The sequence below is a fragment of the Sander lucioperca genome, chromosome 16, assembly GCF_008315115.2.
Source record: "Sander lucioperca isolate FBNREF2018 chromosome 16, SLUC_FBN_1.2, whole genome shotgun sequence".
Taxonomy (NCBI): domain Eukaryota; kingdom Metazoa; phylum Chordata; class Actinopteri; order Perciformes; family Percidae; genus Sander; species Sander lucioperca.
In genome coordinates this window covers 10,683,593-10,709,488 of record NC_050188.1, presented here as the reverse complement: position 1 = coordinate 10,709,488, position 25,896 = coordinate 10,683,593, and the positions used below count along the sequence as shown (strand labels likewise).

The 25,896-nt window shown below is 41.0% G+C and overlaps 2 protein-coding genes across 2 annotated transcripts in view; one reads left to right on the top strand and one right to left on the bottom strand.

The window, feature by feature from the left end:
- The window catches only part of col9a2 (procollagen, type IX, alpha 2), a 148,380-nt gene that overhangs the window by 37,737 nt on the left and 84,747 nt on the right, over window positions 1-25,896 (bottom strand). The window lies entirely within an intron of this gene.
- On the top strand, window positions 1,312-23,901 carry angpt2b (angiopoietin 2b). The gene is made up of 9 exons (XM_031323354.2): window positions 1,312-2,345; window positions 7,476-7,631; window positions 8,883-9,004; window positions 11,089-11,321; window positions 11,866-11,990; window positions 15,614-15,715; window positions 18,625-18,791; window positions 21,994-22,124; window positions 22,357-23,901. Exons 1-9 carry the CDS (start codon window positions 2,028-2,030, stop codon window positions 22,515-22,517), a joined length of 1,515 nt encoding a protein of 504 aa, XP_031179214.1. The 5' UTR covers window positions 1,312-2,027; the 3' UTR covers window positions 22,518-23,901.

The following is a 25,896-nucleotide window of genomic DNA, read 5'->3' as shown; positions in this document are numbered from 1 at the left end:
CATCTACAACAGCAACCATAACGAACAAAAATTAACGTCAAGTGGGAATTAGTGCTAACATTAGCAAGTTAGGCTAGTCAACTTTCCGGGTGGACGTTAGTTAGCCCACTTTGCTAGCTGGTTCCTTCCAAATGCTGAATGTTTTAAAGAGATGGTTTAACAGTTTAAAGTCAACTATATATAACTACTGTATATAGGCTTAATGAAAAAAGGGGGGAAATGTTTGGCATGCTCCATTTAGCAGTGAACCACAACCCTCAGATGTCAGTCTGAACTATGCCGTGGGAAACCCAGTCTTGAAGCATAGAAGACAAACATGTCCAAAAACATTTTCTTCTCTTAAAAAATAGAAGATATACAGTACACAATAGCTGCAGTATCACTTTTTTCTTCCACAAAAAGTGAGGGGAATTCAAATGTCAGTTTGACTTTAACTAAATAACTACATTAAATACATACTGTGAGGTGGACACAGACAAACCTGGCAAACTAGAGAAAACAGATAGTGTTAGTTCAGCCAACAAGAGGTAAAGACAGAGCAACAGAGGGTGCTGCTACACTGCAGCCGATGTAAACAAAGAAGATTTTTTACCAGGATAAAACTCCAATACCAACAATTCGACACACTCTCAGACTGAAACAAAATTCAATATCTACTGGGAAAAACTGACATTGCCATGAAAGCAGAAAATATGTCAGCGCATGATACAGCCTATGGGAAAACCAGCAAAACAACACCTCCTTCAAAATCTGCCCCACTACTGTTTTATTTTTGTCATTTCTTTCCTTCAATGGTTCTCACCGTTGCTATTATATTGCAATAAAAACTCCTTGCTAGACTATCTCATTTAATCATTGTATTTGTAATGATTTACTTGTAACAATTGCTTTTTTTCATTGTAGTATACTATGTAGTATAGTAATGTAGTTGTATACTGTAGTATAGTTTATATTGTCATATTTATCATTATCAAGATTCACTTACAAGCTTTTTCCAGAGCTTTCGACCATATCTCACAGCTTCTTCTGAACGATACAGTCGAAAGCTCTGGAAAAAGCTAGTAAGTGAACCTTAAGTTTAAAATATCTTATCACAAACCATTTGTGGTCTTTTTCACTAACGTTCTGAATTATTATGCTTTTATTATTTTACTTCTACTTAAAAAAAAAAAAAACATTTTATAACATTGTACTTATAGTAATTATGGTCATGCCAATGAAGCAAGTATATGAGATACAGAGTTTAAAAAAAGGGAGTGGGAGGGGGCAAAAAGTTGTCAGAGACAGTTTCTAGTTCTTGCTCTTGTGGTGAGCTGTGTGTATTTTCGTAGCTTCCTCTTCTAACCCACAAACAGAAGTACCATCAGAGGGAGGGAGAAAGTGAAAAAGGGGAAGGGTGGTTGAGTGATTATGTGCTAAGGAGGTGCATGTGTGTGAGTGGAGAGGTACACCACTCTCTCTCTTTACTTTAGGAGCTTTACCACTTCAGCCAACATCCTGAAGCGGGCCACTCTCCACTCCAGCCCCTCCTCTCCCCTCTCCTCCGGACCAACGCATGGACTCAAGCAGCTTGAAGAGAAGGCAGTGAGGATTGAGGAAGGCAACTTTTCAAAAGAGAGATAAATGGTGAGCGGGAAGTCTGCAGTTGGTTTCCTGGACTAAAGTGTTGGGAGTTACAATAGGAGGCAATCCCCTTTTCCTGTGTGTGTTTTCTTTCCGCCTTCACGAGGACCAGTGGGAGCAGAAACTGGGCTGAAGAAGACTTCTGGATGCAACAGCAAAGACGAGGACCAGCCAAAAGAGCAGACGAGAAAGTGATAAAACAGAGACAGGAGCAGCGGGAGTTGGACTGAGAAGACAGGAGGAAGACAGAGTCAAAGTCTTGAGGGACACTTTAACAAGTTACAGAAAAGACATAGCAGATATAGAGGACCAACGGGGCAACTCACCTGACTCACATCTCTGCTCTGCCAGGAGAAGCAACCTCCTTCTTCCCCTCCCATCCTCCCCTTTCCCTCTCCTCTGACATGGGCCGCCTGCTGGTCCTGACCCTTGCCTATCTGGCCTCCCGGCTGGCCACCGTAATCGGCTCAGAACGCCAACAGCACCACGTGCAGCACGGCCCCTGCAGCTACACCTTCGTTCTCCCCGAGGTGGAGCACTGCCATCCCTTACAGGACTTCCAGGTCACCAACACCCTCCAGAGGGACTCCCCGCCTGAGGCAGAGCCTAATACAAGCCAATCCAAGACGAGTAAGGCCCAGAAGGAGAGGTCTTTCTGGCAGGAGAGGAAGCTGGAAAATCTAGAGAGTGCCATGGAGAATAACACCCAGTGGCTGCAAAAGGTAAGGTCTCTGAACTGTTGACGAAAAACAACCACTTTCTCCTCTGTCATCTAACCATTGTTGCTCTAGCTCTTTACTGTCACACTCTCGTTTCCTCCTTTTCACGTCACAGTTTAGCCTACAGACCGTCAAACAAAGCAAAAATCTGTGTGTGTGTGTGTGTGTGTGTGTGTGGGGCATGGGATGTCCGTGGAGTACAACATCTGAAAACATCTGTTGACAAGCCTTCACTAGTGATAAGTTCAGAGCTTAGCATGGATTTCCTGGATGCTTGCTGTATGCATATCTGGCTCCAACGCCTGGTGTATGAGTGTGTATTTAAGACCACTGGGGTGCCAGAACTCCCTGTTGCATGCGAGAGGAGAAAGACAATATGAAATAAGTTTGCTAATATCAGACAGTGCCAAATATGTCATACACAGTTAAACCTTCTAAATTAGTTTTGTCCCCCGCAAAGGCAACAAGCACTCAGAAACTTCACTCTTAACTCCTGTTTTATCCCGTTTATAAGCCAAAGCCGGCTGAAAACTTTGTGTACCAAACTCAGCTGACATAAAATATAGTATAGCATGTTCCTCAGTGGAAAAATGCGTTTATCTGCTGGAGACACATTTCAGCATGGCCGTTGGCCTGCAGTTCCATTTACTTGGATTATGACTGACTAAAATGAAATGATGCGATTAAAAGTGGCTTCACAATAGTGTTTTCATTGCTAAGGTCATCAGGGCACTGAATCAGTGATGGGCCATTGTCTAGGACGGACTACTGACACGACACCCCTCTTCACCCGTCTCTCTATTCTTGTCTGCATCGCTGACAGAATATTTATGGCACACACTAATCCTCGGGCCGATTATAAGGGTTTGGGTCGAGTGTTTAGATTGGCTAGCTGAGAGCAAACATGTTGATTATATTTCAGGATTTGAAATTGGGGTATTACGAATGCCAAAGCTCTTCAAGTGCTTCTGTCACTCCCCACTCTCATTCACCATAAGATTGTTTTTCCCGTCCTCCTCTTTCCCCAGTCTCCATTTTCTTTTGACACTCCGCTCTTCTCTATCCATCTCCTTCACTTCTATCTGGACCATTCTGCACCTCTGGAATGTTGAATGTGTCCCATCTCACACCTCGACTTGTCCTCCACCACCAGATCTCAAGCTCTTTGTCTATGTCTTTGTCTCTTGCTGATGCTCTCTCGACACGCACCCGTGAACACGTATGAAAACACACACACACACACACACACACACACACACACACACACACACACACACACACACACACACACAGACTCAATTCCCATGTGTGCACTTTGTCTGATGCTCAGTCTATGAACTGGAGACCTAGCATCCCATGAGGCCCCTCTGCATGTGTGTTTGAGAGACAGTGTGAGGAAGAGATAGTGAGATAGTGCACACACTTTCCCTCTTGCGTACACTATGTTATTAATGCATACAGTCTGCAAAGCATCACATATAGCACTCATCTTGGGCACATTACGTGCAGCATGTAGTCTCGCTCTTTCACTCCCTCTCCACCAGAGCTGTGAGTGGCCATTAAGGAGATGCCGTTTAAATCCCCCCCGTCTTCAGAAAAAGCTCTGCTGACACATATCTTGCCAAAAGTCCTCCACATAATGTCTGGAATGAACACAAAGATCCAACCTTTCAACACATTACCCCCACCAGGCCATAGTGATGCTTAAATGATCGCACTGTAGGTGGGATTTCCTCATAAACACAGCACGACCCCAGAGATCCTCTTTTAGATATGCATAAGGTTATACTGACCTTTGACCCCCAGATGGCAAAGCCTTTTCAGCACCTTGTGGAGCTCATTAAGCCTATCTGCATAGGTTTGGGGAGAAATTGGTGATATGCATGCGGAAGAGCTTGAGGCAACTGTGTGTCTGTTAAACTTTGTACGATTTCCCTCAAAGCTCCCCTGGGATAATATGACCCTTACTGTGAGCCTTCAACTGAAACCCCTTGAAAGAAAATACCCCCCCCCACACACACACACACACACACACACATACACACACCAATCAAGCCAGTTCCGCAGACAAATCTTCAAGTGGACGAGTGCAATAGGACTCTATTACTGTTCCACATTCCTTCTTTGGTGATTCCAAGAAGAAACTAGTGTTTGTTTTCTTGTGATCTAACCCCCAGTGTACCCCTCCATCTAGTCATTCTGCTGCCCTGAGGGATTGGCAAAAGGGACGTGAGCGTGCTTTTGGTTAGTGCTTTTAAGAGCCTGTGCGGATTATGCTAATGCAGAAATATTGCATAGAGATCAAGGTGGGTAGGCTAACCTTAGGTGACCTGATTTCCCGGCCCAATAATATTTCATTAAGTAAGTATGTCACCCACATTACTCACACTATCCATTGGTCTCCATTGCCTTTTATTTCCCTAAACACAAACCTCTTTTCTCTATCTTGAACATTCTCTTATTATGGCCTTTGACTTAAGAACATCTTAATGAGTCAGTTGATCCAAATTACAAAAAAAAATATTTTCTTACTTACCTATCGTGCTATTTAGGCATGAGATAGTTTTGGTTTCATCTGGCCAAGATTTCGTGAGATATGCATCTAATATGACAGGGGTGAATGGAACTTTATTTGTTGTGCTTACAGCATTGGAAAAAGTACATTTAAACGAGAGTCTACATGCCATGCTAGCGGCTCTGTAAGACTGTACTTAGGCATAGCAGTGCTTTGAGCTAAATGCTAATTTCCACATGCTAACATGTTTTCAATGACAATGCGAACATGCTGATGTTTAGCAGGTTTAACTTTTACCATGTTAACAATCTTAGTTTTAGCATATAACATTAGCAAATCTAGAAAAGACTGGGGATCACTAAAACAATAGTATACATTATCTGGGAACCATGAATATCTGTACAAAGCATGGTCCCAATCCATGTAGTAGCTGTTGAGATATTTTACTTGGATAAGTGAAAACTTTGACCTGCTAAACTAGTTTAAATGTCAGGGATCATAGAAATCATTAGGATTCTTCTGGGGACCATAAATGTCTACACTCAATTTCATGGCAACACAGCCACTATTTCTTTTTTGATATTTCAGTAGAGACTCAAGTGGTGGCTCGTCCGATATTATCATACCTTAATAAAACTCTAGATTAAAATCCATCAGTAACATATTGTCCTGGTTACTCTGGATAACCCACAGAACACGCCATCAACCATTTTCATGGGGACAAATTCTTTAACAGAAAGTAGTTCCAATGAAAACTATCTACTGTGAGATCTGTGGATTACCCATAGTAACGGGGAGATTGTTTCTGGAAAGAGCTGTCGCTTTAAATTTTTGTAAATGTCAAAATTTCATTCTTGTACATTGTATTGGGGTGGAGGTTGTTTAAATTAAATCCAAAGCTATCTGCATGATTTGACACCATGAGAAGTGAGACAATGTTTTCTTCTCATTTTGGTGACTCTTGAGGCCAATAATCCATTTAACTGTGGTGCAAAGTGGGTTTACATGGTGTTGCAATGACACATCAATCAAGTCTGCATTGTCATGGAAAAATATTCATTCCTGTTCTTCACAATCATTGCCATCCTGATTATTATTTTCCACAACACCGTGCATGTTTCCCCTCTCCTCTGTAATTGTAACGGAGAACAAATGTGTCTATTGGGTCGGCAATTAAGATATGAAGTGATACAACTCCCATGATTTTCTCCACACTGATCACTACTCCCTCTTAGGCACAATAAGATGGAATTATGCCTCCCAAATGTGATTTATCTGGCTGCATAGTGCAGCGTGTGACAGAGCTGCAATTAATGCAATTGGCAGTGGGAGATGGAGTGGATCAAGACCTCTGGATTGAGCTCTATCACAGAAGGCTGTAATAGGAACACTTTGGACAGGCGGCTGATAGCAGCTTCAATACATGAGGCTGATTATGATGCAGGGATCTTTGGTTCTTCCTTTGGAGTTGGCTTTGATTCGCTTGGTAATCTCTTCATAACCTTCGTTATGAGGGGATTATTTCTGCTGTCTCAGTTGTGCTTAAGAAGCAAACTGTGAGAGATGGATTTACAGAGCAAGAGGGAGGAAGTGGGAGAGTTTGAAAGAAAGAGGGAGTGAGACGGATCAAGACGAAGTGAGAGACAATGACAGAAAGATTACTAGCAGGCAAACAATTTAATTGCAGATTCATCTCTATTTGCCCACTTGGATCAGTATTTCTATACTGCATAAAAGATAAAGAAAAAGAAAAGCCCTCTCCTGTGGCAATGTCTTATCATAATCCCATTCCTCTCTGAGATGGCCATTCGTATTGAAATAAAAACAAACAATTGTAGTCTCATTTGAATTCTCTTCAATTTTTGTGAATAGACAATCATTAGCTAGATACTTTTGAATGTTTTTTCCTTAGAGACTTTTCCAGTCATGTGGTTTAACGAGTAAAGTCTGATCTTTTCTCGCCAAAACAGTCATAAATATTAATGTTCTACGGTTCGATATTCTACTTTGCTTTATTGCAAGGCACAGGCCATTGCCCGTTAAACGTCAAACAAAATTCCATCATTCACGGCAGGGAAAGCCAAATTTGTCTTGCAGATGCCGTTTCCCTCAAACCGAACACATTAATAAGAAAATCTATTTATTGGAGCAAGATGGATGCCATGCTATTTTTACTCACTCTGCAACATATGATGCTTCTGTCTCTGACCTTGTGATTGATTACAGAGTAGGAAACTATCCCTGAAGTCCTGCACACAAAATATCATGATGTCTGCCTCTTGGTGTATATCATTACTGTTCTTTTTTAAATCCTAGTAAACACCTATACATTGAATAATTGTATTGCAAGGGTTAGTATTTACCTGAGGTAGACCTGCAGGTGGATAGATGCGTGGCGAGACACTGAAAGTGCCCTAGAGATACTATTTTCCATGACTCCATCACAGTACCTGAAAAGACAGAGGTGAAAAAGACAGATCACCCAAGGTTGCAACTTTCACAGTGCATCAAGCTGTCAGTAAACATATTATCTCCTAAAATATGATTATCACCAGATTGAAACTAGAGACTCTGACATGCTGGATCATTTTCTCAAAGTCTGCTTGTTCTCCGTACAGCTGGAGCACTTCATCCAGGAGAATGTGCGTTCTGGGATGGAGGAAATGAAAAGAACTGCGGTACACACCCAGACAGCTGCCATGCTGGAAATGGGAACCAACCTCCTCAGCCAATCAGCAGAGCAGACTCGCAAACTGACAGACGTTGAGACCCAGGTGAGCCCATCAGGAAGCATTTGAGTGAGCCTGAGACAACTTGTTTGCAGCCAATCCAAATTAACAACTGATGTCACTTGCGAAACACTTGGCGAATAGCTAATTAAATGTAAATCAGATGTAACCCGCTGAGAAGCCATGCCCAAAGGTGGCGGCAACCGCTTTAAAACAGCTGGTATTTGGTTCTACAGGCTTTGATTGACACAATGAGTTGAGCTCGGCGTATGACAACAAGCCAATTAAAACATAAAGCTCAGTAGCACAACACAGATGTGTCTTCAATCATGCCACAGAGCTGTTATTACAGATTGGGCTGTTTTGGTCCTCATGCTTTCTTTTCCTCTTATCAAAGTCAATATGAAAAAGCAACCTGTACAAATATCTGAGCTGCTTTGTTCAAGTTTTTGTTTCATCTGCAACTTCAAAACATGTCACAGGTGCATGTGAGATAATTTTTGCTCAAGTTTTCATTTTAAGATCAAATAATGAGCATTATGAGCCTTATGATGTGCTGTGCGACATTGTTTATGCCCAAGGGTCTTTTCATTAGTATTCCTCATCACTCCCATCAAGGGTTGCAAAATTCTGTAAATATTCAAGGTGGAAACTTTCAATGGGAATAAACAAGAATTTATGGGAATTAACGGAAATTATATGGAAATATAGGGGTTATTTGCTGAGGCTGTATTTACCATGCAGATAGAAACAAACCTTTTACCATATCATAAGCAGACATAATCCATTCATTTGTCAAATAAATCCATTAGTTTGTCAAATACATACATTGTAAAATGTGTCATGTGGTAGGTTAGCTTGCTAGCAAGTAAACTAATGGAGAAAGGTACTTTGAACATTTTATCTGACAATGTGGGCTGTGTGCAAACAGGGTTTAAAGTGAATAAGTAATTTATAAAAATGAATAATAACAAATGTATTAAAATAGATTAGTCCTCAGTAAGCATGCCCAATCAAGCTATATCCCACATGGTTATAACAGCTAGCTAGCAAAAACTAACAATTCAATTAAATGGTCTTACTTTTAACCAAACATGCCATAAGAACTAGTATAGTTATTTTATGCATTTCACCCCCAAATGCAATGAATTGAAAATGAAATTGTGCAAAACATTTGAATTTCCCAAATTTTCTAAGCTTAACTTGATTTTCCAAACCTTTGCAACCCTAATCCCATCTATTCTTCATCACTGCACATACTGTGATATTTATTCTTCTGTTTTTATCAATCTATAGGTGTTAAACCAGACGAGTCGCCTGGAGATCCAGCTGCTCGAGTACACGCTCTTCACTAACCGGCTGGAGAAACATATTCTCCTGCAGACTCAGGAGATCTCACGCCTCAGTGATAAAAACAGGTGAGTGACTCACCCTTCAAAAGATTATCAGGCAAGGGCATTTTTAGGCACTGCGGGACTTCCAGGGTGGGTTTGCTGTTAGGTTTTTACTGTGTATAGGCACTTCATGTTCAGATCCACTGTTACTTTAAGTGGTAAATCATTAATTCTCTCATTTCATCTCAAGGTCATGTAATGTAGTCATTTCTGCGGGTACTATTGCTTTTCACTTCCCCGATTAGTACCAAGAAAATCATTCACGAACTGTGCTTACAACAATGTCTTGTTTTTTCTTGGATTTTCTGTTAGTAAGGCTTTGGTTACTGTAGGTGACACTATTTTCTTTACTCACTTAGCAGCTTTTTCTTTCGTGATTCCAAGTGAGCTGTAGGAAACATAGCACACATCTCTTCCTGAGCATCAAAGAATGTTTTCTTAGGAGAAAGCTATTCAACAATCGGGTGGTATACTATAAAGGCCTTCAAAAGTACAGTATACTATACTGTATAATATACTGTATGTACATTCAGATGTATGAAAACTACAACTGGAAAAGTTGTTGAATGACTCAGAAAAACACTTAACAACAATATAATGTGCATTGTGTAAGTATGTGTGTGTGTGTTAGCCAGTGAATGGGCAGTGCGTGTTAGGAGGGGTTTCCCATTCTTCTCTCTAGGAACACACGGTCAAACTAGGGCCAGCAGAGGTTAAGGACAGGGTGCTGGGCGGTGTGAAAAGAAGCAGGTGTTTTTTCTCTTTGTATCCGATTGTTTATCATTCCATCCATCTGTACAAAGTGGGACTGGGAGAACACAGTGCCCCAGCTCTAACACCTGTTACACATCAGGCCCTGCTTGGCCCCTGCTCTGCCCTTTTGGCCCTCGTCCTTCATTTCGGTGACATGGCTCTGACATGCAAATAAATGAATACATCTTCATAAGGGTAAACACCATGACGGGACGCATAACATTAGAAAGGTCATAGTAGATTTGCAGCCAGGCAGCTGTGGAATAAACTGTGTTGGTTGTAGGGGGCTACTGCTGCTGATCCTTGAGGGCATGGAGCCAGTTTTTGAACTGCTGCCAACTTAAAAGAGCAGAGAGACCTGTTTGTTTTCATAGGCATTAGATGGAAAATACTATTGGCAGGAAGTGCAGCATTTTGCGGAGAGAGGGTGAGAGCAGTCTAATAGCAATATGCATTACAATAATAAAAAATAGCACAAGATCATAAGCATAACAGTTTAATTGCCCAGGATGCAATGTGATCCAAAATGCCATGTTTATCCTGTCAAACCCTCTAACTGTTTAAACATTGCTGTGCTGGTTTACTGCCGCACTTTTCACGTTGACTGTTCCTCAAAGTAAAATACAATAATGGAAAACAATTTGTTAGCTTGCTTTGCCACTTTTATTAAGTGTTCCCCCACAGAGCAAATATGAAATGGTAGTGATGTTAGAAATTATTTGGATTGATCCAGCCTTTCTTCCAGGGCACATACTGAGCCGCTGCCTAAAGCGGAAGATTGAGGATACACGTTTGGTGCAGCGGCTGCATGTGCACAGGGCTAAAAAGTAGCTTGTTCAATCTGGGTGGCTGGATTGTTTCAATAAATAACTGCTGCACAGTCGTTAGTCAAAGCCATAAAGATCAGGCTGCAGGGATTTATGATCTTCATTTGGAGGTGGGTCGCACACACGCGCACACACACACACACACACACACACACACACACACACACACACACACACACACACACACACACACACACACACACACAGTTGCCTCATGGCTATGATCGACATACTTAGCATGCAGGCCCATCTGCAAATGCTGCTGCAGTACAGGTGTTTATATGATGTTAGCCCAATGAGACTGTCATGCTGATGTCTATTAGTCATCATTGTGAATGTGCAAGCACTGCTGAGAGAGGTTAATGCTAAATGGATGGATTCTCCACCCGCACCCACTCTCTTATATCTTACTCCACCCATACCATTCAAGATGCATCTTAAAACTTGATATCATTTTATGTCTTCTGTTTTTTTTTAGGAAACATAAGTCACAACTAGACTCAATGATGTTTTGCTTTTTTGCTTTAGTTTTCTGGAACAGAGGCTGTTAGCGCTGGAGGCTCGGTATGGGAGGGAGCTGCAGGGCTTGCAGAGCGAAAAGCAGCAGCTTCAAGAGCTTCTGGAGAGGCAGAGTCGAGTGGTCAGTCAGTTCCAGGGTGAACTGGGCAGCTCAACGCTTAACAGCTCCTCACTACAGAGACAGCAGGCCGCGCTCACAGACACCGTTAAGCAGCTGCTGGCGTTGGTCAACCACTGCAATGGTAAGGCTGAGGGCTTTACTGTCTTTGAATGAGCAAACTGTACTACCAACATCAGTTATTTTAAACAAAAGATATAGATTTACATAAGAACCATGTTCTATAGGTAGAACAGAGATTACCAAATAGCCTAATACTTCATATGAAACAGAGGACAGAGCATTCACTCGGTAGTATTTGACACACAATTAAATATTACATTCCTATGATTCATTACTTCCTTAGTGAAAAAAGACTAACGACTAAAAACTTAATAGCATCAATAAAAAAACAGAATTTAATTTAGGGGAAAAAAAAGGGATCTACAATATTTCAATTAATGAGCATGGGATTTGTGATTCAGGCAAAAAAAAAGTATAAATATCACCTAGAACAGCTTGTAATTCAAATCCCAGGCACACTACGCACATGTCTGCACCGCAGACGTTGCAGGCCTAAGCCAGAGCTTGACATTACAAGAGAACTCACATATGTGGTTGGGATTTGTGTGCAAAGCCCATAAGGTTGCCATCTGTAAATAAAATGCCTGCATGTTTTTTTTCTCCAGATATCTCCAATATGCCCAAGGAGGAGCCGCTTAGTTTCAGGGACTGCGCGGACATCCTGCGATCTGGAGTGACAGCGAGTGGAATATATAGCATACGCCTGCCTAACTCCACGCAGACTGTCAAGGTAGTATGGCTTTAAAGGTCATTGGCCTTTTCTTGTAAATATCACCTAACGGACTGTGACATTAAACTTTTTTAGTGAGACATTTTACCCGTTTGTCTTTCAGTATTTAGCACTGGGATCACTTCTTTTGGCCCAGCCTACGTACTGTAAAGCTCACAAAAACTACATAATGACATTCAGAGAGCTCATCATTACCTTTTGGATCGCATAAACTCTGGACAAACAAGTGTGATGTCATGGTAATTTTCAGGGGCTTTTTGCATAGAGCTTGATGGAAATGTCATGCTGGGTTACAGAGAGCTAAAGTAATAAGCAACAGGAGCATTATGCCCTGCAGGGTTCACGGTGAGTGTGCGCTGCTGAATGCAAAGTCAGAAAAGCTTAGTAGGTACCTCCGCTGACCTGAAGTACAGCTGACTCTTGCTAACTCAACCATGACATCCACCAGCAGGCTATCCTTTCTTTAAATCACAGCTAGCTGTGGCTGGGATCTTCATTCTCAGAGCTTACCACAAAAAAAGAAAGATAGCAGTTTTTTTCTTATTCATTACTTTCAGTCTAGTTTGCTGGTTGGCACCATCTCCTACCGCCTCTGTTTCCCCCCGTTCTTCCTCTTTATTTCCTGTGGGCAAGGCAGCCAGGTGTTAGGCACTGGTGCCATGTGTTTCCTGCCAACTGGGGCCAATGAACGTTTCCACTGAAGCGAGTTTGTACTTCCCAAATCATTGCTGCTTTCAATCTATGCCATCTAATTCCAATGTGGCAATCTGGGTGGCTGCGTAAAAGTGGGGTAGATACAAATTGCCCTATTTTTTAAAGCAGAGAGCGGGGTTTCTCAATTGGACCAGAGACAAAAAGTATACACGTGTGGAATGCAGATTTGGCTATAAGAAACTTATTATTAACCATCTATGTAATTTTTAATCACCAAGGCTGTGAATAATAATGGTGTTTACAGACCAACTATTCTGTTTGGAGCAGCTTTATTTTTTATTTTCATAACTCTGTTGTGCATACTTTGGAGAGCTACATATGCACAGGGCTCATAAAATTAAGCACATATTGTCCCCTGAAGCAAAATCTTTTTTAAAATCATAAAAACGGTTAAATACTTTTTGCATTTTAGTCTAATGGCTTGGCCCTTACTGACTCCTTGCTGGCTTACAGGTGGATTTTGAGTATTTATTATGGACCTGGTCTAAATCAGAATAACGACCACATTTGGGAAATTACTTAAATTAATCAATTTCAAGATCCTGTGTTTGTATTCAGTGTGAGGCCTTTAAGGCCAGAACATTGGCATAATGTGCTAGAGGGTAATCACAGTATATTGCCAGTCTACTCTGTTCTCAGAGGTAAAAGACCTGAGTGCCTTTTGACCTTTATTTAGCTTTCCTATTCTGGGAAAGTGCTGGAAACTCTCATTTCATTAAAGCAGAAAACAGCCAGTTGAGTTGTCAAAATAGAGAGACCCCTTGGGATGCTGTCCACAAAACCAGCATCTGTACCGTCCAACTCTTGAGACAGGTCAGGGTATAGTTCACATCCATATCCAAGCAACCATCAGAGCAAATCAATTTTGTTTCATCAGTAATTAACCACATTGCAGGTTGAAGAGGTTATTGGGTCAGAAATGGCAGTGGCACTATCTATAATTTGAGGTGACAACATTTCATATTCAAACATAGTGCCAAAAAACTGACAAAGTCCTACCTTGTAGCTTTGAGGTATGCACACTGAATACACTAGTCCAATTAAAAAGGATCTAATCTTACCACCCACGGGAGAAATTCACACATTTTATTTCATCACGATACCGAAGGGAGGCTGGAATATGTCCAGTCAAACACCTTGAATATGTAAAACAAGTCCCTTAATAAGTCTAAGTTTCAATTCTGTCACTAAATGAATGAGTGCAATCTGTTCCTATTTGTTCTCCCAAACATATCCTACACGTGGCAAAATGTGCAGGCAAGTAAGAAAAAAAAAAGTGTGTGTAACCAAAAACGCAGATGCCTTTTCCTCAACCCCCCCCCCACTCAAGGGGATACGAGAACATGCTGATATGTTAGTTTTTCCTTCCCACCTGGGTCACATCATTGCGTGACACCCTGCAATGTTGGGTCCAACCCCCCCTCATCCCCTCATCCCCCCACCCCCCGATTCCTGAGCCTTCCAAGGCATCCTTCAAATAACAGAGACTATAGTGTGTTTTATTTCTTTTGTGTAATTTCTTTCCTCTTTTCTCTCCGAAACTAAAAAGGTTATTGACTTATACAGTTGCGATTGTATATGTCAGTCTCCGTCAGCTGCACAAAATGTATGCTGAATTGTCTATTGTACAAATATTAGCTGTGCTTTGTGTGGTTGATGTTGGACAGTGATGGCATGTGGCATGAGTCCCTCATCAGGATCAGGAAATCACGCTTGCCAGTCTCCTGTCGACTATCCTAACCTCCTGCAGACTGAAATGGATATAGGAAAAGGCAGGATGTTGTTTAAAAAAAATTTCAATATTGGTACCAATATGGTACTGAAACCAAACCAATATGTTTACATTCTCCTTAATATAGAGAATATTAACATGTTTTAACCTATGTTTTAATTTTTTTGTAAATGGCCAAACAGCTTTTATTATCAGTTTTAAACGGCGGGAAAATTGTCTATATTAATTATGGTTAAATGGTAATTATGGCACTCGTCAATATTTCTATATCAACACTGAATCGATGGATTATGTGTAATGTGAAATGGGTCATTTGTATTGATGAAGATAACCCTACAGCTCATCTAAGATCTACAGAACATGTCCTCTCTCGGCTCATTGTTTTGGTTTACGGCCCACAAATTTTCTGTTTTGGTTTAGTCGTTTAGTCTCATCAACCTTGTTTCCTACCACAGGAGGTGGCTCTGATATACCCACTATACATCACTGGCCCAGCACCAAACAACTGTAAGGAACAAGCTAGTTAAAGCAACACCAAAGATTATTTTGTACGTTAAAATAGTGTTTCCAAAACCGTTTCAGTGGTTCGTCAACTCGTAACAGGGTAAACGGCACTTCTGCATTCGCTTTGCGGCCCTCTATCGGCTATAACCGCGGGTAGCGGATCTGTAGTTCGAATGAGACATAATGAGACATTACGACAGCGGTAATGGACAATTTTGTTTCTAACCTGTAGGGGGACCGAAAAGGAAAAGTGCTTTGGTGTTGCTTTAACACAGTGGGGCATTTAGCTGTTTAAGAGCTAGAGATTTCCCTCATAGCCATGGAGACCAAGGAAGAGTGAATATTGGACTTAAATTTGCCAGGTGGTTCGAAACACAGCTCCAATTTAATGCTGTGTATCTGGTGAATGTGGGAAAATGATAGTGGAAAATGTGGTTACTACAAGGTGATAATATGTCTATGTTGTGTTTACCGCTTGTGACAAAACCAATGAATTATTTCTCCTTTAAAGTTTCCTGTTTTAATCAGAAAATATCTGATCGACTACAAGAAGCCAAAGAATGCGACCAAGCAACACTTTTTTGACACATTTTGTTCAGTACTCAAAATGCATTCATTTATATGACCCAGCCCCAAAGAATAAAAGCTTCTTAATCAGCATTTATTTCCACAGGTGTTCTGTGACATGAACACTAGAGGTGGTGGGTGGACGGTGCTGCAGCATCGGAGGAACGGCTCCGTTAACTTTCATCGTGGGTGGAGAGACTACAAAATGGTGAGTTCTTCAGAGGAGGTAGGGTCAAAGTGCATCATTATTAGTATAGGTAGTTTGGATCAGTATTGTGGGACTGGACAGGAGGTTCCAATAACCATCCACGGGTTATTCGGCATGGAGAGGCGTGGGATACCGGCTAGCCTGTGATCTCAGGTGACCTGCGGTTGTTGTATTTGGCCGCACTCGTGTTCTCTACCACCCCCCATGTTATTGCACCTGCTCTCTTTCCCTCTCCGTGTCATACTCCCACACACCCATATACACACGCTCATATACACACAGACAGACACAGACACACAGATACACACACACACACACACACACACACACACACACACACACAGACAGACAGACAGACAGACAGAGACATGCACGCACGCCGTTATTGAACTTCATAAACTTTTCTCAATAGAATCAATATTCCGTTTGTGCAATAGAGAAAAAACATATGCTCGCAAGCCTTTTTCGACTGTGTTACGTTACACACAGAACAGTGAGGCTAGTTTGGAATTGAGTGGAGTAGCAATTTGTTTCTCCACGCCAACAAATCAATTGCCACAGCTTGGAAATAGGATGCAGAGAACACTGCGACTGCAAACAGAAAGAGAGAAAAAAACAAAAGCTTTAAAAACCTCTTTCAAGAACAATATTTTTACAAGTGGATGATAAATATTTGGTTACAGTTGGGGCGTGGGAGCACAGGGGCCCTGTAGATGGCAGATAACGTATGCACTGAAATGCTTCACTGCCTTGGCCCACACTCACACATATTCTCAAAAACTGTGGTCAGTGTTGATCAAATGTTGCAACTCAGGCCTTGCTGGTCAAATGATAAATACTCCAAGGCTTTCACTATATATTTACTCTCACTTAAGACCAATAACAAACAGAGTTTGACAGCTAGACAAAGTGACTTAGGACTCAGAGGTACACAAAGGAGAAAATGTCCTTCTGTTAGACTGAACAAAGAATGCTTAATATCTGCATGAGTTTGATTATTCACAGTTCTGCCTTGAAAATATGATCGGTCTTAATTGGTTCCATGCTTATTGACTGTCAGATAACATACACACTAGGGTTGGGTACCGGACTTTGAACTTTTTAGGGTACCAACCGAAGTACATAGGTGCTTTTTAGGGTACCAACCAAATTATGTCGGTACTACCAAGAACCTATTTGCATTACTAAATCAATCGTTGCCAAATTTCGGTACCTGAGAGCGCGTAAGAGCGAGCTTCTCTCTCCTCTCTTCTGACAGAGAGAGCTGTTCATCTCCGACACACACGCTCAAAGCTGTGGTGCAGATGGAGAAAGACTATACCGCATTCAAGTCACAGTGAGTCAAGGCGATGCTGATAAAGCGGTCGCCAAGTGTGGTTACACTTTTCAAAACGCCACGCAGACATCCTTAGCTGCAATATAACAAAACGGCAAGCCGAACACTTCCTCTGAGACACGCACAACAGCGTTTTTTATGCCCTGGTGACAGACTGACTCCCTCTTCTTAAGCAGTCTCTTTGAATAGAACATTGGTTGTTATTACAATGTTCCTGGGGTGGCAACATCCATTCCCATAGAGCAAAATCATTTCTGTCAAAGCCATCACGCCCATGTGGTTCACTGTATATGTTTACATTTAATGCTGCGGTGAAATCATGTTCGTATTACTGTGCCTTCAACCTGTTAACATCATTTAAGATTGACTCCTGGTGCAGAGTTAGTTCCTTGACACTTCTCTTTTATATACCCGTTTCTTTAAATCCCACCTCCGCATAATGTACGAATGGTTGATAAATTAAAGGAAAGCTGCCAGAACAGCTGCAATGCTCATCTCTAATCTACTGGAAGAATCAACATCATTCCTCCAAAATATATTCCCTGAATTAATGCTTTAATGACGGTGGTGGAGAGTGCTGTCTAACAAAAATCTCCCATAGCCATTATTATCTTGGGCGGGGTGAAAACTGTACACCTAATGATTGCTACAAAAAAAACAAGTGATACAAGGAATTATATTAGACAATCATATTAGACATAACTTACCTTAACGAATACTTTTTTTTTCATATTGTGAGAAAGTACTCATAACAACCAGAACAGTGCCACTGATAAGTATTTTAGTCAACTTAAAAATGCATCTGTAGTTCACATTTAGTGATAATGCTATACCCACATAGGATTACTAAAATGTCTCTTTCATTATTATAATCATTACATGTACAAGTAGCATATTTAGTGATGGTTGCTATGTAGTTTTCCACTTATTGTGATAATGACAAACTGCTGTTAAGTAACATCTGGGAAAGCTAAAGATATCAGATATCCTCTGAAGGAGCCTACAAACAGCATTGATCCGTGTCTTGATTGGGGGACAATTGGGTCCAGCTATATCAAAGAATTCTCATCATTTTTAAAGTCAATAAACCCTTTAGAGTGCCATGTTCATAAGTGTTTATTTTGTTTCACTCCTCAAAAAATATTTCCTATGTTGTTCCACCGTTTATTCTGCATCGGTGGGCATTCAGTGTTGTTTTCAATTGCCAAAAAATGATGGAAAACGTATGTTCATGTGCAACTCTCTAGTTCAAACAAACAGTGGATCGGTCCACAAAGCCAGTTTTTATTTTACTGTAAGTGTTGCAAGCACACAGAGGAGCATTGATATGTTATTAGGGTAAAATTAAAGTCTCAATTGACTTGCCCCCTGCTTTGGGAGTGGAGTATTTCACTTCATAGACTCAGTGGACTGTCTTAGGCCATCAACATGATGAATGTGATTTTTTAAATTGAGGTTCATTTTCATATTAACTCCAAAAACACTTGGCAGGTCAGTGGTAAACCCCCCCCCCCCCCCCACTGTTAGAATATTTTCTTGTTCCATTGTTTCTCTGTCTTTGTGTCTAATCCAGGGCTTTGGAGAGCCATCTGGGGAACACTGGCTGGGGAATGATATCATCCACAAGCTGACCAGCTCCCAGGAATACAGCCTGCATGTCCAGCTAAAAGACAGAGAGGGGAACGAAGCTTTCTCACATTACGATCGCTTCTATACAGACGGAGAGGACAACAACTACAGGTGCCAGCATTAAATAGCATTTCAATTCATAACTGAACATGCAGGCTTCTGATGATGTAGTGCTCAGGTCCAAATTCACTATTTTATTTACTAAATCATCCAATTATCAAAGCATATTTAGGAATTATTACATGATAGCACAATATATGACAAAATGCTAAACTAAAACACTTCTTGTACACTCAGGTAGGGCTGCACAATATGACCTAAAATCAAAATAACGATTAATTGCACATTTTACCTCAATAACGATAAATGAACGATAATTTCATTTTTTTTTTGTGATTTGATGACAGACACTGTGTTTTCGAATTTTTTTTATAAAGTTTTAAAAAACGTCTTTTGCATGATAAAAATGTAAATAGGCTATACATTGTATTTCTTAACTGCTAATTAACTTAGCTAGTTAGTCCTAACTTTGAACCAGCAAGTTGCGTTTTAAGCTCCTCTTTTTTTCTGTTCGTGGAGAGCTACGTGACACATGAAACTATATCGATGAGGACCGGCGAGTTAAATCGGCCGTCCGAGAGTATAGCAGGCAGACACACAGCTGACAACCTGCAGGTGGAGGCGCTGGAGACAGGCTCGGACATACACGCAGCTGTGGACCTGTGTCAGTCCCGCAAGTAGTTTCAGGAAAGTGGCTGCATGTGTCCGACAATGCACAAAACATCAACACCGGTACAAGCCTACAGCTGTCTGCGGACACGGAGTGCGGAAAGTGTGTCAGAGCCGCTCAATGGTGTTTGGCAAAAAACACCGATAAACGTCAGAGCCTCTCAGACGGGTGAACTGAGACTCCGTTTCCTGCTTGTCGCTCATCGGTTAATGATCGGTTAACATTTCATTTCATTATTCATATAAACCGTTATCAACAGGTCAAACTGTTTCCTATTTTCTCATTCTCCAAGCTTTCTTATCCCCAAACACGGAAGTTAAGGAACCATCTGGACTATTTTTAAGAATGTCGTTCAAAAGGATGAGCTCAGTGGAGGGCACGCAGCCACTTTCGTCTGCCTCCATTTTTCTTCTCCCATCAGCGCAGCTACCGCTGCCCCTGAAAATCCCCAAGGGGAGTCACCTCCACTGGAGTATAACAGGAAGGCTGAGCAATACCTGCCCCTGCCAGGACCTGACAACTCATACCAAGTTCCTCGGCAAGCCTGCAATCACTAACAAGATTATGTGTGGGTGTGCTGAAGCCAGGTTTCCTCCAAAACAGACAGAAATAAAAATAGTAACTAAAATAGTTCAGCTTATATTTCATATAAATTCACAGGAATTTGCCCTTGTTTTGGGGAAGTTTATGGTGATTGATGCTCTGAGAGATGAAGAATCTTAATCACATGTGGGTGTATGCTTTCCAAGATCCCTAAGACTGCAGCAAATTGCATTTGCCTGAGTTTGTTCCACATAATTAGCGCGATGAAACTGAATGTTTCACAATTTCGCTGTAGGCTACACTGAGTGAGGTGGCGCACCTGAATGATATAATCACCTCTGTAGCTTGCTACCTCTGAGATCATGTTCTGTGTAACTAGTTCAATATGTACCGGCTTTACTAGCATGCTCGAGACGCTGGTTTCATCTGTGGGTTTATATTAAAACTCCCAAGCCGGAGCTGTGGTGCTATGCAACTAGTCAGCCAAAGCAATCCTCCTCCCCAGCTGTATCCAGTGTGAGCAACATGCAGGTCTTCACCTAAATCTCACTATTATTCATACATTAATCATCAGCATGACAGACCACTTTCCTCTTTGAGGTAGCCAAGAACAGCCACTTAGAGTAAAACCAATGGTCGGCATTCCTTTTAATGTTACAGTATTGTTGTCATTAAAGGATACAATAACAATATGAAAAGACAGTCACCTTGAAAAGGATTAGCATGTGGTCTGTGGTATTGGTGGAATAGCTGAACTAATACATCTGTAAGTCATGGCTAATGCAACAGTTCTGCAGAATAAGAAGAGCTGGCACAGTCCACTCTTTCCAATGGGGTATCCTGTAGCCTGTGGTTCCCATCCTGTCTAATTTGATAGTTTTTAATTTTCACCACATTGCCGAGAAAAGTTACAAAAATATCCCCTCATGTATTATTCCAGCCTCTCAGCTATTCCATCATTATTCCCTTCCCAAGCACTGTCATTTCAAACTCCCCTCCTGCTGCCCCTCATGATGTGTTACCCTGCCCTGTGAACTTACAAATTTAAGAGGAGGGTCCTTAATTTAGTCCTCACAGACAGCGTGCCCCGGGCTACGGAGGATGGGTCACATAACTCAGGGGAGAGTCTGGTACTAACTAGACAGAATGACAGGTCAGAGGAGAGGCCAGACAGCAGGGCTGACCTCCTCGTCCACTCTCTTCAAACCAGTACTGACACACGCACACACATGCACACACACTCGCACATGCACACATACTATTGCTGGGGACGCTGTATGAAATAATGGAGCGAATCAACTTTACTTGGGCCGAGATTTCTTTCAGATTGTTTGGGCTCTTTCACAAAGCACAGCATGGAGGAAAAAATAATGATAAGTTCTTTAGGTTAGTTTTTGTATTGATGTTTGGCAACAATGGAAACCTAGGGGAGATGGTACCTTGTATTAAAAAAATAATTGTACACATACTAAACAGGCTATGATCTCCTACAGTGGTCTACAGGTAGTTGGAACTGTAGATTATTTTTCATTTATCTTCATTCTTTTAATTTTGTTTTTAAATGTATTACTGCACAAGGCACAGCTCTTGAGCATTGGGTCTTGCCCTACTTTTATCTATACTGCTATTTGCTCTATTTGCCAAAATGAAATCCTAATGTCAGCTATGCCCAGAGGCATTCGCAAGTCAGACAAAGAATGACAAATTAAAAGTGTACTATAAACTGTCTCCTACACAGCAGCTCCAACCAAAGAAAGTTGGACTCACCAAGTTTGATAAGTTACCTCTCTCATTACTCTGGTATCCTGTGGTATTAAGGAAACACAGATCAGCCGGTTTGTTAAACACGATTGTCCCGCGTTCACTTTACCAACATAACATTAGATGCTTTCAGAGAAACGAGTTCAAACCGTTTCTGGGCAGTAACCACTGCCATGCGGAGCTGCCAACAAGCAAAGTTGCCCCACACATATTTAAATAATGAATAGTGGCTTTTTGTTGAAATTATCTGCTCTTTTACCATTTTTTCTCAAAATCCAGCCTTCACGCCGAGGGCTTCAGTGGCACTGCTGGACGGACCAGCAGCCTCACCCACACTGGCACCCAGTTCAGCACCAAGGACAGAGACAATGACCGCTGCACCTGCAAGTGCGCCCAGCTTGCATCTGGAGGTACGCAACTTCCCTCAACTTCTACCCCTGTCTCAATCTGTCTCTCCTCATAACACATCTTGTTAAACATTTCTGTCCACCCCCTTATAAATGTCCCAAAGTGCATTTCATTTTCCCTCTGCCCCAATATAAAGTTACTGCTGTACATTTGGGTGTTACATTTCATGAGCTTTAATTTAATTAATTCTGCCTTTCTTTTTTCCTTGAACTCTCTGGATCATTCCCTTTCCAGGTTGGTGGTTCGAGGCTTGCGGCCCATCCAACCTGAATGGCATCTATTACCCCAGCTCATCCAGTGTGGTTCGCTACAACGGCATTAAGTGGTACTATTGGAAGGGTCCAAATCTGATGGCAACCACGACAACCATGATGGTGCGCCCGGCAAACTTCTGAGGACATTGGCTCTGTCATGATGTCAGATTATGAAGTGAATGTCGCCTCTGATGAATATAATGAACAATACCTAGGAAATGGTTTATTTTGGGAGGAAATTTGAATCCGACTGTTGGTGGTTACAGCTTCTGGACATTTTCACAATTGCCTGAGAAGATATGCTTACACTTTATCAAATGACTGGTTTTAGTGAATTACTGAGTGAGAAATTCAACTAACAATATCTATTCACAAAAGGTGGCCAGACTATATTTTAATACGGATTGTTCAGCTGAGAGAGGAATGGGGTATCAGCTTTGCAACAGATGACAAAAACACAACTAATATCAAATTATGCAGTTACATGTGACCAGTTACTCAGCCCAAAATAAAATAAAATTGAATAATGAATACATGTTTAGAGACACTTTATCTTAATACCTATTTTTATATTAAAGTATGAAAACATATATTGTGTTTGTGTTTGCTGTAAATAAATGTGACCAATAATTCACAGCCTTGTATATAGTTTACAAAAAGTCAACTGATTAAAAACAATATACTCTACTATAAAGTTTCAATTTCACACTAAATGCGTTATTAACTTGGATTGTGGTATTTGTGAAACATGTGATGTCTGATATTAAGTTATAATTCTTCTATGCAATGGCCTGAGTGTAACTTTATTCCAGTAGCATTATCAGACTGTAAACCGTCAGTACTTGTTTAAAACTGTAGTTCAGTCCATACATAATATAACGTAAGATAACCTATAGTGACTTCAATGGTTTACCACTGTTAATAAAACAACACCATAAAGAACAGCAACAATAACAGGCTTTGCCCTTTGCTGTATCTTCCAGAGGGGTTTCAGAATGAAATATTCCCAATTCTTTCCAGGCACACCTCTCATAAAACTTTATTTGTGAGAGATTTTGCTCATAAAAGTACATCACACACTTTCACTGGTGTGATTTACTTTCAAAAATGAAACATTTGTAATAACATCTGGGAACAAAGCTGTAAATTCAATTTTTACTTTGTAAAAACAATAAAATCATATTTAGTCTTGGGTGCCTATAATCCACAGTGCCAGGTGCTGGTTACCATGTACTGTAAGGTACATAAACTCCAACAAGCCACACATGCTGGACTCAGGAAGTAAAATGGGAACTGCCGACCATTGATCTGATGAGTCATCCAATAACAGTGGTCCCTGTGGTACCCATTAGATAGCGGATGGCTTTCACCTCCACTAACTATGACCTGGATATCCCTGTGTATGCTGGGGACAGCAGCCGTTGCAAACTGGAAGAAGACACACACGTTGGCTGACCATGTCTACAATGTCTGCTAATTGTTCAGTCACTTTATTATCCCAAATAGGAAACTTGCTCTGCAGTCAGGAGTGCAAGACGAAAAAAAAACACATACAAACAACGTACAAACAAAAAGACAACAATACAAAGACATGAAGTACAAAAATGTTTCCTGCACGTACAATTGCTGTGCTTCATTCACTGAAGGACAAACAGACCGAACACTTAAATATCTAATCTCCTTTGCCTAATGCAACTCTTAAGTGTGATTATCTTCTGACTGCTGCAAATTTAATACAAATGCAGAAATCAGACATTAAGCATAATGAACTGTGAGTCAGGTTTCTGTGTTTTTACATGTCCTGCTTATTCAAATCTATCTCAGAGATACTTGAAAAAGAAATACAAAAAGGAGATCATTTTTTACAAATAAATAGCTTAAATGAATAGCTTTTTTTTGTATGGCTTCAATGAATCTGAAAGACTTACGCACTGCCTTTGATTTACTACTCTATTAGGAAAATATTCAGGAGCAGCTCAAGACAGTAAAACTACTCAAAGGGATAACAGCGCTGTGACTGTGCCTGACCATACTGTAGCTTAAATGTGTGTGTATAATATATGATGCAATCATGCTAGAGCTCTCTGAGGAAACTACGAATATCATCACGAGTGGATCCAGTACCAGCAGCTATGGATGTACGACCTACGGGTCGTGACGATAGACCTGAGCCACGCAAGCAGAAAAGCACCCACACGAAAAACACACTCACATGCTCTGCTTGCATGCAGTGACCCCATTGCTAAACAAGTTTATTACAACCTCCAACGGCTTGAGAGGCGATAGATCACAGCGGGGGAGGCCAGGGGTGAATCCATCAAAGTGACTTTAATAAAGACCACTTGACTTGGCCTGCTGGCTCAACAGATGAAATGGTTGTGTTCAGGTCTAGTGAAGCAGACCAAAGTCTGGGCCACACTGCTTCTCTACTTGTCCCAGTCCCTGTTGCTGATGGGTTACTTGTATGCACAGAGGCAGAGAGACAGGGAGATAGTAACTTTAGAACTGTTACAATATTATCAAGATTTGTGGTTTTTTTTTAACTAGCTTAACTAGCTAAAGGAATAGTTTGACATTTTTGGGAAAATATGTGTACTCTTACTGAGAGTTAAATGAGAAGATCAATATAACTCTCATGTCTGTACGATAAATATTTAGGGTAGCTAGCTTAGCTTAGCTTAAAGACTGGAAACTCTTTCTCTCTCTCTTCTCTTTCTGAAGGTGACAAAATACGCCAACAGCACTCTTAAGCTCAATCCTTAACATGTTATATGTTTCTGTTTTTTTTTAAACCATAAAAAAATGTAGTGCAACTCCGTGTTCAGACAGAGTGTGAGGGGACTTTTCACCTTATGTTATTCATGTTAATTTGACCACTGGGCAGTTTGTACACTGTGTTTACTTGCCCTGAACACCAATGTCGCTAACTGTGCAGATACAGACAAAAGCTGTGAGCTAGCTAGCAATCAGCTGTGTGTGTGGCAGTTCAACCTCTGAGTGACTCTTTAATGTTTTCACTCAAGTTAAACATTTCAACTTACAGACCCATTTTCATATCAGTTGTTGTAGTTTTTACACTACAGCTATTGTACAGATTAAATAAATGAGATATGTGTTCATTAGTGAGCTTTAGAGGTGCTGGTAAGGCATATTTTGTTACCTTTGAACTGAGCCATGTTAAATGTTCCACTATCTTGTCAGTCTTTATGCTAAGCTAGCTAGCTGCCTGCAGCTTTATATTTAGCGGACAGATATAAGAGTGGTATTAAACTTCTCATCTTATTATCTTATCAAAATATTGTTAACCTGGGAAATTAGGATTCAGAATGTCCAATAAAAAAGGCGGCATTTTTTCCCAGACATAAATAGTTATGTCAATAAAGCAACTCAATTGAATTAAGCTGAAAGAGAAACAGAGAAAGAGGAATGTGTTTGTGGGCGGATGGTAGGGCAGAGGAGGGGGTGGGCATGCATGTATCTTCGTACATGTTGACCCGCTAGGAATATTAACTGATGTGAA